Below are 18,407 nucleotides of genomic sequence, written 5' to 3'. Positions count from 1 at the left end.
AGAGTCCTCCATCAAAGGCTATACGAAAAATGTGAGAAATTCATTAGTGAGACACAGTTTGGATTTAGGAAAGGTGTAGGTGCAAGAGAAGCAATAGTCGCACTACAAATTCTAGTACAAAACTGCTATAATCATGGTAAAACTGTAGGCATCTGTTTTATTGGCAAAAAAAAGCAATCGATAGAGAATATCATAAACTTGTGTAAATTCTCAAAAGAATTGATATAGATGAGAAAGATATCCGCTGTATACAGGATTTATATTGGAATCAGACAGTGCAGGTTAAATTTGATAATGATGTCACAGATTTGGTCAATATATGTAGAGCAGTCTGACAGGGATGCATTAGGCCTATTTAACTTATGCTCTGAGAGTATTTTTTTGGAGGCACTTGATCATGCAGAAAAAGGCATAAAGGTTAACGGAGTGTATATCAACAACATTTGCTACGCTGATGACACGGTATAGATAGCTGATAATTTGGATGACCTTCAACAACTCGTCAACATAGTAAGAGATTACAGCTGTACTCTAGATCTGAATATTAACATCAAAAAGACTAATTTTATGATTTGTGACAAGGGAGTCTGACTCACTTAAAGATGCAAACCTACGATTTCAAGGGTCTGTAATACAGAGAGTCAACAAGTTTCAATACCTTGGAACCTGGCTTTGTGAAGATTGGGAAACAGACTTGGAAATAAGATGTCACATAGAGAATGGCCGAAACGCTTTCATAAAATTTAAGAATATTCTTACAATCACAGACCTAGGCCTAAGCCATAGAGACCTATTTGTAAAATGATACATCTGGTCCGTGCTTCTATATGGCTCTGAAGGATAGGCACTAAATATGACAACAATGAAGAAGTTAGAGGCCTTTGAAATGTGGATTTATCATAGAATGCTTAAAATACCGTGAACTGCAAGAATAATGAACATCAAAGTGCTGGAACGAATGTACAAGCAGTGTGAAATATTGGCAGTGCTTAAAAGAAGAAAAACTGCATACCTAGGACATGTAGTAAGGAACACCAAATATAGGCTTCTGCAGTTAATAATAGAAGGGAAGATTGAAGGAAGAAGAAGGCAAGGACGAAGAAGAACATCCGGGTCAGACAATATAAAACAGTGGACGGGACTATGAAGTGTAGATCGGCTGTTACATACTGTGGTTCACAGAAAAAAGATGCAACATACGGTCACCAACATCCATTAATGGATAAGTAGTAGTAGTAGAAGAAGAAGAAGAAGAAAAAGAAAGATAAGGTTCACTGTGGCATGTAGTGAACGAGACGAGTTTCCCTTCCAGCCGCCATTAGAGGGTATGAAACACGGGGGTGGGGGTAGGCTAATTCTCTGACGAAAAGACCCCGATCATAGCGTTCAGCAAAGAGCTTCAGTAGTTATGTCGTCACTGATGGACATACCGGGGATACATGTTGAAGTCTGGTACACAAGTACACATCTGATCTTCATCAGCACTTGCGAAGGCGAGATATGTGATACAATGGTAGAGACTTACCTCTCCCAACACTCCTCTTTCCATCTTTTTATGAGCTTGCAAACACGGGCACGGAGCCTTTTAAAAATTATTAGGTACTCCAGTGATGGGTGCCACTTATGTCACTGTAGAACCCGCCTAAGCTCTTTAATGGCCTCAGCGATTCCCAGCAACCACCAAGGTACTGTCTTTCTCCAGGAGCACCCTGAGTAACAAGGGATCACATGTTCCACAGCAGAAACGATCATCGTGGTTACTCTCTCGACCACCACGTTGATGTTACCGTGTGGGGGAGATTCAACAGTGATAGCAGAGGTGAAAGCTTCCCAGTCTGCCTTGTTTAAAGCCCATCTCGCTAGGCGTCTGGGGAATGATGCTGGGGAAGTGTCAGGAAGATTGGGAAGTGGTCACACAAGTCATCATGGGCTCTCCAGTGGACAGATGGAAGAAGTTCTGGGTTGCAAAGTGATAAATCAATGGCCAAGTAAGTACCATGAGCCACACTGAAATGGGTGGAGGTTCCAATATTTAAGAGGCAGGAGTCGAGTTGAGACAGTAAATTCTTGACATCTCTCCCTCTGCCAGCAATCATGGTGTCTCCCCACAAGGGATTATGGGTGTTAAAATCTCCCCAAAGTAGGAAAGGTTCGGAGAGTTGACCAATCAGTGAAGCCAATATGTTCAGGGGTACTTCACCATCTGGAGGAAGTTACACATTGCTGACTTATTTCCTACACTGTCCTTACCCTGACAGCCACAGCTTCAATAGTTTAAAGGGGTTCAGGTTCACTACATACCAAGTTCAGTACAAAGATGCATACTCCACCTGACACTATTACATTCATTACGGTTTTTGTAATATCCTCTACAGCTGCGAAGGGCAGGGGGTCTGCATTGCCAGGAATCAGGTTTCCTGCAGGGCAATGCAGAAAGCAAGTGTAAAGCGTAACAGTTGTCATAGCTCAGCCAGGTGGTGGAAGAAACCACCGCATTTCCACTGGAGGATGATGATGTCTTGAGGCTGGGAAGGCACGAAGCGATCAAGCAGGCAGTTTACGCCTCAGGGTCACCTGCTGCCACTGACAGTGCCTGTACATTCTATATTCATCATGCCTGAGGGCCCCGCAAGATCTAGGTCCTCTGGGCACGCCAGAATCTCCATCTCATCCTCAGATGCAGAGCTTGTAGGTAGCAGTGGTGTGGGTGCCACCACAATTCCTTTGTTCTTGGGAGTCTTTTCTTTTTAGATTTTTCTCGCTGCTCCTTGAGTTTCTCTCGTTGAGAGGGCTCCACTGATTCAGTCTCAGTGACTGAGGAGGATCTTTAAGTCCTACAACCAGCTGCTTGTGGGTTCTTCAGCCACTGGTAGGTGTTGTCTTTCCCTCTGGTAGGAACCTGGGAAGGGAGTGAGCCGAGAGACCCCTTCCTAGGAAGAGGGGAAGAAGACTGACGCTTCTCTGGTTGTTGAGAAGTGGGGTCTGACGCATTGCTCCCAAATCAGGTGTTGCCCACTATCGAGGGGGCAGGCATAGCTTTGCGGCCTATAAATACGGAACTGATGGGGCTGTAACAATTGTAGCTGCGGCATAAGGCAATGTCAAGGACACAGGATGGAGCCTTTAAAATTTCCTCTTAGTCGAGGGTCTTGTCTTCCATCATTTTCCTTTCCTTCTGCAGAATCCTGCTGTCTGGCAAGCAAGGGGAATGGCGCTCTCTGCAGCTGACAGATGGGAGTTGGAGCACATGGAGTATTGCTATATGATGGATGTCCGAAATCTCGACATGTGACGCTGGAAGTACAGTGGGAAGATATATTCCTGAACTTCCAGCACTTAAAGCACCACACTTGGGAAGAGGTATATGGCTTGACATCACATCAGTATACCTTCACTTTGACCACCTCGGGTGATGTGTCGTCCTCTAAGGTCAAGATGAAGGCACCAATGGCAACCTGGTTACACCTTGGACCCCTATGGACGCGCCAGACGAAATGAACACCTCATCACTAAGTTGGCGCGCAATTCGTATTGGACTGCGAAAGAAGGTCCCTGTGAAATATAATACCCTGGACCATATTTAAGCTCTTATGGGACATGATGGAAACACATGTCCCCCAGCTTGCCACAGGTGAGTAATGCCTGTTGTTCAGCAGGTGATGCCACTTTGATCAAGACTGATCCAGAGCAAATTTTGGACAATCCCTCCACCTCCTCAAACTTGTCCTCTAAATGCTCCACAAAAGACTGAGACTTCATCGAGAAGAAAGATTCCCCACCAGCTCTCGTACATACTACGTTTTGAGGCGAATAAGGTTTGCTTCTATCTTTAGCCTGGCATTCCTCCCCTGGTGTGACCAGAAGGGGAATGATTTGGAGTCATACTGCCTTGCACTGAAGTGAGATCTTTGGCACTTAGAGACTGCTGGTGTTTTACCACCAGCAAGGGATGACATAGTGCACTTCATTGCGGGTCATCTGCCCTGATGACACCCACTCCGACCAGGAGCCCTCTACACGGGTGCCACCCAGCCTCACAAAGGCCACCTGACAGGACGGCGATTGCCAGGAGTCCAAATGCCCCTGGTACATGTGAATCTGATCCTTGGCATACATGGGGAGTAGAAAGCATGTCAGCAAAGCAATCCCTCTGAAGTCAGGGGGCTACAACCAATAGGGCAAATGGTGATCCACCACAATGGACTGACTACTGTGCTGGATATCAAGTGCAAACAAGTCCATTATCATCATCGGCACAGAAAATGACACCACACAGTGGATAGAGGAAAAAACACCCAGGAAGGTGTCCTTGTCCAACAACTGGAGAATGAGTGGAATTGCAGATCCATGACGATCAAGTGTACTAAAGGTCTCGGCACACGATGGACACAATCCACCATGTAAGGTGCCCTTCCCCAATTGGCTACCTCTTCCGAAAAATTTTGAATAATGGTGGCCAAACCCTACAGGGAACCATCAAGAAATGTCAAAATGTTTGAGACTCCTTTTAGCTGCCTCTTACGACCGGCAGGAATACCTTGGGCCTATTCTAATCCCTGAACCTGCAGAGGATTTCCAGTGTGTCATCTTCAGTCCAGAAAATTGTTTAATTAAGCTCTCCATGCTACTCTATCCTGTGCAAGCTTCTTCATCTCCCAGTACCTACTGCAACCTACATCCTTCTGAAACTGTTTAGTGTATTCATCTCTCGGTCTCCCTCTACGATTTTTACCCTCCACACTGCCCTCCAATACTAAATTGGTGATCCCTTGATGCCTCAGAACATGCTCTACCAACCTATCCCTTCTTCTAGTCAAGCTGTGCCACGAATTTCTCTTCTCTCTAATTCTATTCAATACCTCCTCATTAGTTATGTGATCTACTCATCTAATCTTAAGCATTCTTCTGTAGAACCACATTTCGAAAGCTTCTATTCTCTTCTTGTCGAAACTATTTATCGTCCATGTTACACTTCCATACATGGCTACACTCCATACAAATACTTTCAGAAACGACTTCCTGACGCTTAAATCTATACTCGATGTTAACAAATTTTTCTTCTTAAGAAACGCTTTCCTTGCCATTGCCAGTCTACATTTTATATCCTCTCTACTTCGACCATCATCAGTTATTTTGCTCCCCAAATAGCAAAACTGATCTACTTTGTGTCTCATTTCCTAATCTAATTCCCTCAGCATCACCTGATTTAATTCTGCTACATTCTATCATCCTCATTTCGCTTTTTTTGATGTTCATCTTATATCCTCCTTTCAAGACACTGTCCATTCCATTCAGCTGCTCTTCCAGGTCCCTTGCTGTCTGACAGAATTACAATGTCACTGGCAAACCTCAAAGTTTTTAATTCTTCATCATGGATTTTAAACCCTACTCCAAATTTTTCTTTTGCTTCCTTTGCTGCTTCCTCAATATACAGACTGAATATCAGGGACAGGCTACAACCTCGTCTAACTCCCTTCCCAACTACTGCTTCCCTTTCATGACCCTTGACTCTTGTAACTGCCATATGGTTTCTGTACAATTTGTAAATAGCCTTTTGCTCCCTGTATTTTATCCCTGCCACCTACAGAATTTGAAGAGAGTATTCCAGTCAACACTGTCAAAAGCTTTCTCTAAGTCTACAAATGTCTTTAGGTCTACAAATGCTAGAAACGTAGGTTTGCCTTTCTTTAATCTTCTAAGATAAGTTGTAGTGTCAGTATTGCCTCAGATGTTCCAACATTTCTACAGAATCCAAACTGATCTTCCCCAAGATCGGCTTCTACCAATTTTTCAATTTGTCTGTAAAAAATACAAGTTTGTATTTTGCAGCTGCAATTTATTAAACTGATAGATAGGTAATTTCACACCTGTCAACACCTGCTTTCTATGGGACTGGAATTATTGCGTTCTTCTTGAAGTCTGAGGGTATTCTGCGTATCTCATACTTTGTCAGGGCGGATCATCCAAGGCTGTCAGCAGTTTTAGTGAAATGTCTACTCGCTGAGTCTCATTTTGACTTGGGCCTTCCAGTGTTCTCTCAAATTCTTCACACATTATCATGTCTCCCATCTCATCTTCATCTACGTCTTCTTCCATTGCCATAATATTGTCCTCAAGTACATCATCCTTGTATAGACCCTCGAAATACTCCTTCCACCTTTCTGCTTTCCCTTCTTTGCTTAGAAGGGATTTTCCATCTGAGCTCTTGATATTCATACAAGTGGTTTTCTTTAGTCCCAAGATCTCTCTAATTTTCCTGAAGGCAGTATCTGTCTTACCTCTAGTGATGTATGTCTCTACATCCTTACACTTGTCCTCTAGCCAACCCTGCTTATCCATTTTGTACTTCTTGTCACTCATTTGTGAGACATTTGTATTCCATTTTGCCTGCTTCAGTTACTGCATTTTTACATTTTCTCCGTTGATCAATCAAGTTCAATATCTCTTCTGTTACCCTAGAATTTCTACTAGCCCATGTTGTTTTACCCACTTGATCCTCTGCTGCCTTCACTATTTCACCTCTCAAAGCTACCCATTCTTCTTCTTCTGTATTTCTTTTCCCCGTTCTTGTCAATTGTTCCCTAATATTCTCTCTAAAACTCTCTACAACTTCTGGTTCTTTCAGTTTATCTGGGTCCCATCACCTTAAATTCCCACCTTCTTGCAGTTTTTCAGTTTTAATCTACAGTTCAAAACCAATAGATTATGGTCAAAGTCCACATCTGCCCTTGGAAATGTCTTACAATTTAAAACCTGGTTCATAAATCTCTGTCTTACCATTACATAATTATCTGAAATCTTCCAGTGTCTAGGTCTCTTCTACTTATTCAACCTTCTGTCATGATTCTTAAGCCAAGTGATTAAGTTATGCTTTGTGCAAAATTCTACCAGGCGACTTCCTCTTTCATTCCTTATCCCCGTTCCATATTCACCTACTACTTTTCCTTCTCTTCCTTTTCCTACAATTGAATTCCAGTCCCCCCATGACTATTAAATTTTCATCTCCCTTCACTATCTGAATAATTTCTTTTATCTCATCATACATTTCTTCAAGCTCTTCGTCACCTGCGGAGATAGTTGGCATATAAACTTGTACTACTGTGGTACGTGTGGGCTTCACGTCTATCTTGGCTACAATGATGCGTTCACTATCATATTTGTAGTAGCATACCTGCTCTCCTATTTTTTTTATTCATTGTTAAACTTAATCCTGCATTACCACTCTTTGATTTTGTTTTTATAACCCTGTATTCACCTGACCAGAAGTCACGTTCCTCCTGCCACCGAACTTCACAAATTACCACTACATTTACCTACTACCTGGTTAAGGGATCTGACATTCCATCCTCCACTCCATAGAACGTCAGTTTTCTTTCTCTTGATAATGACATCCTCCTGAGTAGTCCCCACTCGGAGATCCAAACGAGAGACTATTTTACCTCCAGAATATTTTACTCAAGAGGTCATCATCATTTAACGATACAGTAAAGTTGCATGCCCTCAGGAAAAATTACGGCTGTTGTTTCCCCTTGCTTTCAGCCATTCGCAGTACCAGCACAGCAAGACCGTTTTGGTTAATGTTACAAGGCCAGATCAGTCAATCATCCAGGTTGTTGCTCCTGCAGCTACTGAGAAGGCTGCTGCACCTCTTCAGGCACAATATGTTTGTCAAGCATTTCAACAGGTACCCCTCTGTTGTGGTTGCAGATATGGTACAGCTATCTTGCACTTACGGTATGGCTATTTGTATCGCTGAGGCACACAAGCCTCCCCACCAACAGAAAGGTCCATGGTTTGTTTGGTGGGGGGTTAACCTTATGGGATTTTAATAACCACTACCCTTTGTAGGGTAGTCCGAAAGTTTCTTGTCCAAGTAGTATACTAGAAAAAGTATTCTGAAATTTTACTGCAGTGTCTTAGAGACTGCTATGTCAGTGTGTAGCTGTAGCTCTCCCCCATCTAATTAATAGTAGCTGCACGGTGATTTGACAATGCCTGCTTTTCAGTAGTACTTTCACTATTAATATAAACCACTAGAATGCTCTCCATGCTGTAACTTAAAGGACAACAATGAGCATAGTTGCAACATTTCTTTGAACCCTGATCTCTCTTCCTAAGGGAGAAATGAAGTAATCCTCTGACCCAACAATTACTTGGGTATTACACTCCCTGTCACCTTAGGCCCCCTTTGCCAGAAAGGTGTGCCATGGTAAAAACCGTGAAAAGCGATGAGCATTAAAAATTACAGATGGACACCCAAACACCATAAGTGACGTCCATCAAGGTACATATTTCTCACCCTCTAAATATTCCAAACCAAGGCCTGCTATCTAATTAAAAATGTAGTAAGGAGTGATGTGACAAATTTTTAAATTCTATTGGAACCCTTACTACAATTTCTCAAGTATGGGACCAGTTACACAGTATTTATGACCAGCAGAAATTAAAGTATCCAGCATCTATCAAAATGACATCGTTTAACTGGATTCTGCTAGTGTAGCTTGCCAACCAGCAACACACTTTGTACATGTCTTGAAATGCTACTTTTTGCTTTACACCTCTATAAAAAAAAACTAGTAGAGTATTTACTTACCATTAAATTCTTAACTTTTGGAAGTGTACAACAGCCATAATTACCAATACAACAAATGGGAATTAACTTAGTGCCTCCGTACCCGCATGACACCATGCCAGGATTGAACCATATACAAAACCTGAAGTTTCATCATTTACCCTTAAAATACAAAGGTCATATTCTGCTACACCAACGATATACTCTACAAGCCACTGTACATTGCATTGTAGAGGGACTTTGTATCAATTTAGAGATTATCTCGTCCTCCATTCACAAATTGAGTGAGGGGGCGAAAAAACTGTCCATATGCCTCTGTACACATCCTAGTATCGTGGTTTATCCTCAGGATCCCTATAAGACGTAAGTGTTGGTGGCAGCATAATGGTCACACAGTCCTCTTAAAATGCAGGTTACTTTTGTTTCTTTTTGAAATTTTGCTGTCGAGTGTAATGTCACCCCAAGGCACTCTCAACTCATTTGTGAATGTGTGTGGCAAGCATGGGGGTCCCACACCATTGACTTTTCTTGTGCTGCAATTTTGCCCTCTTGACTGTATCTTTTGTCATCCTCCAGGGCAGATTAGCTGCTGACAACTTAGCTTGCACGTAGTACGTTGATTATGACTTTCTCACTTTCTCCCCTTACTTTGCTCTTTTATTTCAGTTAACTCACATTCTGTCTGCACATTTGGGTTTGACTTCCAATTTTTGAGGAATGCAAAAGCGAGGAACTGGACGTCACAGATCACCTGCAATATTTTGTGACCAGGCTAATGGTGGTACCTGGTATATTTACTACACTGAAGTCTACATCTGATAGTCACACAATTATACTTTACCACGGGGCTGATAGTCACTCCTCCATCTCTTGGTTCCTGCAGCACTGTTCCTCTGACATCTAATAGTGACTGACTCTTTTGGGAATTGTCTCCCTGAAAATCCACAGATCAACAACCAGACACCAACCAATGTATGAATGAGCCCTAGGCTTTGGGTCTCAGGCGTGCCCATTTTTTCTGACAGCAGATAAGCTCTCCCAAGATTCTTGACGGCCAAAATTAGTGAACGACAAAAAGGAGAAATCTCGGTAGAAGGTTGCTCCACTGATTGTGGAGATGCCAGATCCTCTAATGCTGTTGGACTCCAAAGCAATGTTTGTTAATGTTGTTCCAGCCTCATGGGTGACACACTGACCATGCGCTGTGACCTGTCGTCCTAGTCCCTTCACCCTTGACCAGGGCACCCTCTGTTTAATAATCAAGTGAAGCTGCAATGGACAGTGCTCTCACCTCCCAGAACTACAACGGGAAATGTCTTATTGCTCTGCAATCTGTGTTGCTGTCTTAGATACACGCCATAGTGGTCTTAGAAACACACAATACTGATAACCAGTCTTAATCTTATAGAGGTTGCCATGCTTCTGTTGGAACTGTACTGACCCTGAGAGGATATCTGCAGGGGTCTGTATGTTGGTCTGCACAGGTGTTGTCAGTGATTTCTCCTCTGAACGACATTGAAAACAATAGCAGTGTGAGTGCAAACAACCCAACCATTTGTAACATTTATTTACCTCCAGATAGGGCTGTTTCTTAGCTTGAGATGCATACTGTGATACATGAACTTTGGCCTCCTCCCCATTTTCTCCTATCTAGAGATTCCAATGTACACCACCCCGTGGGGTGGAACATCTCATTGACCACTCTCTCTTCCTCCTCCCCTCCCTCCCACCCCCCCCCCCCCCCTCCACCTCGTTCCCTCCCTCCCTCCTAGAGTTACAGAGTGGGGCAGGCTCACAGGGAACGTAATGCAAAGCTGTCAAAGCAGCAAAAAGTGCAAACTCCGGGAAGTAACAGAAGACGGGTGCAGCCCATACCGGTGGTCAAGGGAATCGTCAAAAAAAGGGAGCACAGAATGGGTGACAGCATAAAAGACAGAGGACTCCTGTATTGTTCTGAGGAGAACATACTGCCGGTAAAGCAATAGTAAGTCAGCAGCCTCAGTATAAAGACTCAACAAGACTATTACAGAAGGCACAATGGTGAATGGTGTGAACACAATGTAAAAAAGAGGGACATGTGGATGAATATATGACACATCCATAATCCAATTTTTAACAGACAAGGGACCGGTATAAACAGAGGATGGTCCGCTCTGCTCCCCATGGCACACCACAAAAAACACGTAGAACATTGATGGAGCAAGTACAACGAGCTGCCAAGTAAGAGACATGGAAAGATCACTGTTTTCTATCAAACTTGAGTCCCAAGAATTTTGTTGTGTCAATGAACGGAAGAAGGAATGGGCCGAGACTTAGGGATGTGGGAAGGAACTCTGGCCACCATCTGATGTTCGTACAGACAGTCATGTCAGCAACACAAGTCATTGTTGATGCTCTATGAATAAAAATGATCAAGACATCACTGCAAACGCTGCTCAATCAGACAAGTTCGAGCTGCAGTAGATCACAAAGTCATCAACGAAAGAGAGCATGAGATACGTGGCGGGACATAATCCATAAGTGTTAATGGCTATGGCAAATAAGACAACACTGAACACAGAACCCTGAGGCGTCCCATCCTCTTTAATAAAAGTGGCTGACAGAGACGAGCCCACATGTACCTTAAAAACACCCTCTATCAGGTGTCTTACACCTTTTCCAAATCAAAAAACAAGGCCACCGTTTGGCACTTCCACAAAAAATTGTTCATAACATGAGCTAACAAGATGATATGATCAACTGCAGGACGGTGCCTATGGAATCCACATTGGGCGTTAGTGAGGAGATCCCGAGCCACCACACCAGCCAACCATTAATCATATGTTCCATCACTTTGCAGACTCTACTGGTGAGGGGAATAGGGCGGTAGCTCAAAGGAATGTGTTTGTCCTTACCAAGCTTAGGTACGGGAATGACAATGGGCCCACATCAGCGACTGGAAAATGTGCCATCTGTCCAAATGCAGTTATATGTACAGAAGAGAAAGCGTAGGGCTTCAGGAGGAGGGGCTGCAACATCAGGATGTTAACACCGAGCGGATGACCGTAAATAGAGTGCATGTTTCAGCTCTCTCATAGTAAAAGCAGAATTGTAACTTTCACAATCTGGGAGGAGAAAGATATTGTCCTTGCCTCCACTATCCATTTCAGAGGGGAGGAATGCAGGATGGCAGTGGGTGGAACTCTTAAATCACTGCAAAAGTATCAGCCCAACATGTTTGAGGTATCAAGAGGGTCTACAATGGCATTATTTGCTATGATCACACCAGGAACGGGGAATGAACCGTGGTTCCTGAAAGCTGACGGAGATTACCCCCAACAATATAAGATGGAGTAAAACTGTTAAAAGAGCTTTAAAAAAGCCAACTAGCTGTTTTGCTATATCTGAAAATGCAGTGACACAGCACACGTAGCTGTTTATAATGGATAGAGTTTGCCATCATGGCATGGCATTTAAAAATCCAAGAGCTCATCTCCAAGCATAGATGGCATTGCGGCACGCCTCAGTCCATCAGGAGACATGACCATGTCGTGGCGAGGAAGAGGCAGGAGGTATGGAACATTCTGCGGCAGTAAGGACAGCATTTGTAAGGTATTCCACCTGGTAATTAATGAAAGGGAAATTGTGTTCATTTAAAGTGGCCAGTGAGGAGTACAGCTGCCAGTAAGCTTGGGATAGTTGCCAGCTGGTTGGATGCACAGATGGGATAAGCATTAGCAAACAAATTACACAGGGGAAATGGTCATTGGAGTGTGTTTCAGAGCGGATGGACCACAAGAGATGACAAACAAGCTGAGCAGTACAGATAAAAGGTCCACACAGGAAAAGGAATGGGTGGACTCAGAGAGAAATGTGAGAGTACCAGCATTCATACAGATTAAATTGAGGTGGCTGAACACATCTATTAGGAGAGAGCTTCTTGGGTTGGTGCACGAAGAGCTCCAAAGGTGAAGTCGCCAAGCAGCGAGAAGGAAGGAGGAGGAAGTTGGGCAGTAAGTTGCAAAATGTCTGCCCTAGAGACAGCAGAAAGCAAGAAGGTGAAACTGGGATGGGACAGACACACAGCAACAGCTTGAAGCTGGGTGTGCAAGGAAATGGTGTGACTGAAGATGTCATCTCAAATGAGCAATGACTCCCCCCCATGAGCCAGAGAGCCCCTGCCTCAGATGGGAGGTCGAAACAGACTGAAGTGAAGGGGGAAGAGATGGATGCGACTGAGAGCATAAGTTTGTTTCCTGGAGGTAGAAAACAACTGGACAGTATGATCATAAAAAGAGCTGTAATTCACCCCTACTGGATCAGATGTCACAAATGTTCCATTGGAGGATAGCAATATCCTATAATAGACCAGAGATGGGTCAAATAATGCGGCAGTCATCAGGGTGGCTGCTGAGTGCCAGAATTCAAATGTGCACAATGACCAGGTACAGAGGCTGGACGATCCTGGTCCCATAGTTCGACAAAGGTGTCAGTACAAATGCCTTTGATTGGCAAGCAAACTGGTTATTGGCACGAGGTTATCGCCTGGTGACATGGGGGGAAGAAGAATGCCAAGGTGGAGAAGGGGAAGTTCATTTGACTTTCTTTGAGTGCTTAGAACTTCATCGTTTGTTTGGTGCAGACCCAGACATTGGCCGCCCAGAAGCATAGAAAGTCATTGTGGGGATGCTCCATTTTGGATTTCCGTGTTTTTGTTTGCGAGGCATGTGATTTTTCTGGCACAGGCGAAGGTTTGTTGGTATGGTGTGCACCCACAGCAGGTGATGAGGGTGTGACCTCTGAGCTGGACGATTTCACAACCATGGCACTAAACTGGAAGTCTGAAGTCTGTTTAGCCATGTTCTTCGCAAGTCGGGGTGTAGTGAGAACTGTACTATAATTGCCAGAGGGTGGTGTACAAGATTTGCGGCTAGCCAACATTTTACCAGCAATGTGAGTAGGAATTGTTTCTTTCACCTGGATCTCCTGAACAGCTCTCTCAGAGGTAGCCTGGACAGTAAAGGGAGGAAGCAGCATGATAACCCTTGCAGTTGATACACTGAGGGGAAGAAGGTGGACACACACCCTCATGCGTGTCCCTGCCACAGGTTACAAATTTGGTTGCATTTTCACAAGATTCATGAGTATGGTTGTGACATTTATAGTGACACTTCGGATTCGGGACATACGATCTTACAGTAATAGCTTCGTAGTCAGCCATAATTTTTGATGTAAGTACCACACGATCAAATGTGAGGAAGACAGTGTGGGTTGGCACTAGTTCTTGATCAATCCTTTTCGTGATGTGGTGAATTGCAGTAACTCCTTGGTCAATGAGATCAGCTGTTATTTCAGCCTGTCAGGCCATCAAGCAGATGAGTGTATACGTGACACAAATCAGAGTGCAGTGGGCCTCTACTTTAACAGGATAGCTGTGGAGAAGTGTTGCATTAAGTAGTTTCTGTGCTTGGAAAACACTATATGTCTCCAATTGCAAGGTCCCAATGTGCAACCAAGAGCAGGAGTTTGCAGGACTGGCAATGGCATCTACACACTTCCAAATAATAAGTGGATTAACTGTCATCAAATTGTCATGATCTTCCACATGTGACACCAGAAGGTATTGGGGTGCAGCCTGGAGAGGCATCGATTCTTTCATCTCAGTCCATTTACACCCTTCGATAAGAAATGCATTGCAGATAAATCCCCCACGATTGCCATATGTGACTGTCCACACCTCAGGTCACACCTCCCAGACTCAAGACAGAGGGCCCAATCAGCATATAGGAAGGTACCAGCTCAGGCAATCACCACTTCCTGGGTCTGGCCTTTACCAGTGAGTCCACAGAAGCCCTGCTTGTCGGCCTGGACTGGGAATTACATGTTACCCAGTCACCTTTTACACATAGACTGCAAGGGCAGGCCTTCAGGAATGCACAGGAAGAAACAAGAAAAAGAGATCTCAAACACCAAAGTGCAGGAAGGGTAAGAAAAGCAAGGACAGGGAAAGAAAGATGGGTGGACAGAACGAATCCACACACAGTTTTTTTATGCCCAAAGAAGGCATATGGCTAAGCCCCAAGGGGAGAGGACAAAAGAATAAGAGGAGGATAGACATGCAGCACAGAAAGGGAGGTAGCTTTGCAAAGGCTGGGGGTCCTGTGGTAGCCAAGCATGTACTCACCAAAGAGTGGTGAGCTGCCAAGGGAATGGAATTGGGGGGGGGGGGGGGGGGGGGAGCTTACATTAGCATAAAGGGGGGGGGGGGAAGAGCTTACATTAGCATAAAATGGATATTTCCTGCATAGCATTTACCCCATTCTGATAACTGTTTTATTTTAATGTATTACTCTGTACTCTTTATTAGGACAAAAGATGTTATCTTAGAGTAATTAAGTATGTAAAAGAAAAAACCCTTATGTAATGTAATTTGAAATGTTTATTACTTTGTCTTCTTCAAAATGTTTGGATGGAATACAAGTTTGTTAAGAGATGAATGATTAGTGCTCTCTTCATACAGGATATGTATTTACATCTTTGTAGTCCTCAGTCTTTGAATTGTTTACTATGAGTTTAGACCCTTTAATGCCAGTGTATGTCTTGTGTTGGTTCACTTCAGTTGCTTATTCTTCACAGAGGTGTCACTGGCCTACCTGTAATGTTTTAAATGAACAATACTTTTAGTTTGATATGTAGTGTTGGTTGCCAATTAATTTTTCGACAAAAGTAATTTTTCTGTTACATTCACAATAATCTTGTGACCATGCAAGTCATTTCCTTTCTGCATTTTGACATGACTTTTGTTCCTTATTTCATACAGAACCATGAAAAAGGTTTATGACAGAAACCAGTTGGAATAAAATAAAAATAAAGTCAGCATTTGTGCACCATGCATTTTATACAATATTCACAAGCTGAGAACTGCCTTAACAAGATATAAACAAGTCAACGTATTGTCCATTGCCTGAGCCGCTTCCAGCCAGTGGCTGTTGACAAGAGATTAGGTGCTGGTGGTTTGTAAGGTGGGAGCAGGTATCACGGAGGTTACTCCTCTCTTTCGGTACACACAGTTGGCGGGGAATGGGTAATATGGGAGACAATCCTTTCTTTTCTCTGATGGAACATACCTGGGACGTCAGTGGGACTTGGTGTTATGAGGGTGGAATGAGTACTTGTTTTCATTGTAGCTGGTTTATTAGTTGCTATTTGTTCAAGATTTTTTTTTTATGAGTATGGTATGAACACATCTCTATTCCACCCGAGATGCAACAGATGGTAGTAAGCTTAAGATTTTGCAATCTTTTATTTCACACTTTTTTAAAATTATCTGCCACGTCCAGTGTGTGGGGCAGAATGATCTTACGCACAGTCAATGCGAAGTGGTGCTTTTCACACAGAGTTCTCATGTAGTGGCTGTCCACAGTCTCAACATATTCAGCGATTTGTGTAGCCTAATGACGTGACCAGATTCACATGCTACGAGATGGTACATGTGTGACTTCACGTCAATTGACTTAATTTCTCTCACTCCAAAAGTGAGTCATCTTCCAAGGTCAGGTTGAATGCTCCAGCATCTGTTCTGATACCTTTTCGAGTCTCATTGAACACAGAGGATGGAATGAAATACCTGCCTTTCTAAATTGGTCCATAAATCTTCTCTGGCTTGAAATGACTAATGTATGTCTTGCACAATTTGATGTGCATAGCATAGTAGGTCATAGTAGGTAACTGTCATGCACATCCTGTAAATTGTATCCAACATCCTTGAAATGTCCAAAAACCAGTTTTTATACGAAGTACACTTTGTCCTCTCTTGAATATCCACAGTGTTTCTTGTGCACTACATGTTTATATTGATGCAGACCTATTAAAAATATGTTCATAATTTTTATTTTCTATGCAATGGAATGGTCTTCCATGTACATAATTACATTTAGTACCCGCTCTTTGGACAATGTTTGTCCTTTATTGCATTTCACTGGAGGTGGGATTTGTGGCTCCCTATCTGATAGAGATGATGAACTACATAGCTCGACACGTATTTCAATATCACTTTCACTTGCTAAGCATGTATTGTTATCAACGTACTCCTTACTTACACTGACCGCACAGTTGAGCGTACACGACACCACACAGTCCACTGACTTATCTTGCAAAAACTCTAACATTTCACCTGGCACTTCTTTCCCACTCTGAGAAATTCCTTAGATTCCTTTCTCATGAAATGTCCACTACAGCAACTGCTGTTTTAGATATAATGCAATGTTCACTTCGTTTATTGTTGCCATTGCTCTGCTTTGCATGAACACCACTAGCACTGTAGCGAAATACTCGTCGATTAAGATGTTCAACTACACTTTGTAGCCTTGTGCTGTGCTCACAATTGTGTATCTCTAGTCCAGCCTGATGCCATTAGCAGCCAATATTGTGGTTGCATGGTAGACAATACGTGGGGGCATCTAACGTCGTAAACATCACTGGGCTTTTGTGACTTCGCACTTGAAATGTTGCTTGTGAGATGGTGTTGTCTTGTGGACTACCTTTTCAAGAAGATACAGGAGGTGGTTGAAGTCCAAAAGAGTATCCCACTGAGCTGAAGAGAGAGAAGTGAATAATTCTAAGGTCGAGTAAGAATGATAACTGACTGTATTAGATACGGAACCAACTGAAAGATGCCATTGCTGAATCTAAACCAAAATAGAGGCACTGTAATGGAGTCTGGGTTCCCTCGTACATCTGTACAGACCACGCTAGTATTGTGTTAAACATTTCACTTCTTTGCTAAACAAATAATAATAAAAATTATAAAATTAAGATAGTTACATACCATAACTGGGAGACAGGCTTGGTAAATCATAGTACTTATATTCTTTTTCGCCGATTTTCATAGATTTGAGCTGCTTCTGGAACACACTGCATCCTGAAAAAGGACAGAGAGAAAAATATGTTACATCCTTGTAATGTCAAAGGAAATGCCACACAGGAGAAAACAGTGAACTTATTAATTAAATTCTTTGCACATAAACTGCTCAGAAAATGTTCCACTTTAATTACCCTGGGTTTAGATTTCTGGGAAGAAAGAAAGAACACTTCTTATGAAACTTAAAGAATAACAACTGCAAAACAAAAACAAAGTAACTGTCAAAATAAATGCAATCTTTTCGGAAGTGCATATCTTCTTCACATTTGTAAAAACAATCTGCTGCTGGTGACATTACACCAGCCCTTGCATTGTAACCTATTTTGATTCTTCTTTGCTTGCAGTGCACAAGGTGGTCAAGACGTTGTTGCTCAAGCCTATCTCAATCTAGCAATGTCCATCTTAACATCATTTATTGTGTGAGGAGGGTTCCTGCAATGTTGTACTAAGTTTCAACTGGTTCTACATGTGCTCAGTCAGATATTCTAGATCATTTTATTCTCTTGATTCCTGCTTATTGAAGGAAGGTGTCCATGAAATGTGCACAGTGTGATCATACATTGCCTTGAAAGATGAACCTATGGCAGAATGGTTGACTGTAGGACCAGACAACAGGTTGAAGGATTGTACCCCTATATAGTACTGCTCTCAAATTGCTATCAATAGTGATGAGAGATGATATGATCCTGGCCCAAAACACAAGAGAGACACTTCCGTGCTGAGCCAGTGTGACTATACTCAAGATGTGCACTGTTGTCTGCAAAACTCCACACTTTTCTACTACCATCGTCAGTCATTAGACAAATGCTCCACTCACTGGTGAGGATAACTCAACACATTGATCCAGGTTCCATTCCAAGTATTCCCTTGAACACACTTGAGGCACAACACAGAGCTGGAGGGTTTGTGTTGTTCATAATGGATACTTAGAAACAA

The 18,407-nt window shown here is 42.8% G+C and overlaps 1 protein-coding gene across 1 annotated transcript in view; it reads right to left on the bottom strand.

Annotated features, from left to right (window-relative positions):
- The window catches only part of LOC124794653 (cytoplasmic aconitate hydratase-like), a 327,246-nt gene that overhangs the window by 268,939 nt on the left and 39,900 nt on the right, over positions 1-18,407 (bottom strand). Inside the window, exon 2 of the mRNA XM_047258177.1 lies at positions 17,379-17,471. Within this exon, the coding sequence (XP_047114133.1) occupies positions 17,379-17,471 (93 nt within the window). The remainder of the gene's footprint in view (positions 1-17,378; positions 17,472-18,407) is intronic.

The sequence above is a fragment of the Schistocerca piceifrons genome, chromosome 4 (genome assembly GCF_021461385.2).
Source record: "Schistocerca piceifrons isolate TAMUIC-IGC-003096 chromosome 4, iqSchPice1.1, whole genome shotgun sequence".
In the NCBI taxonomy this organism is placed as follows: Eukaryota; Metazoa; Arthropoda; class Insecta; order Orthoptera; family Acrididae; genus Schistocerca; species Schistocerca piceifrons.
This window is presented reverse-complemented; position numbering and strand designations above follow the sequence as displayed.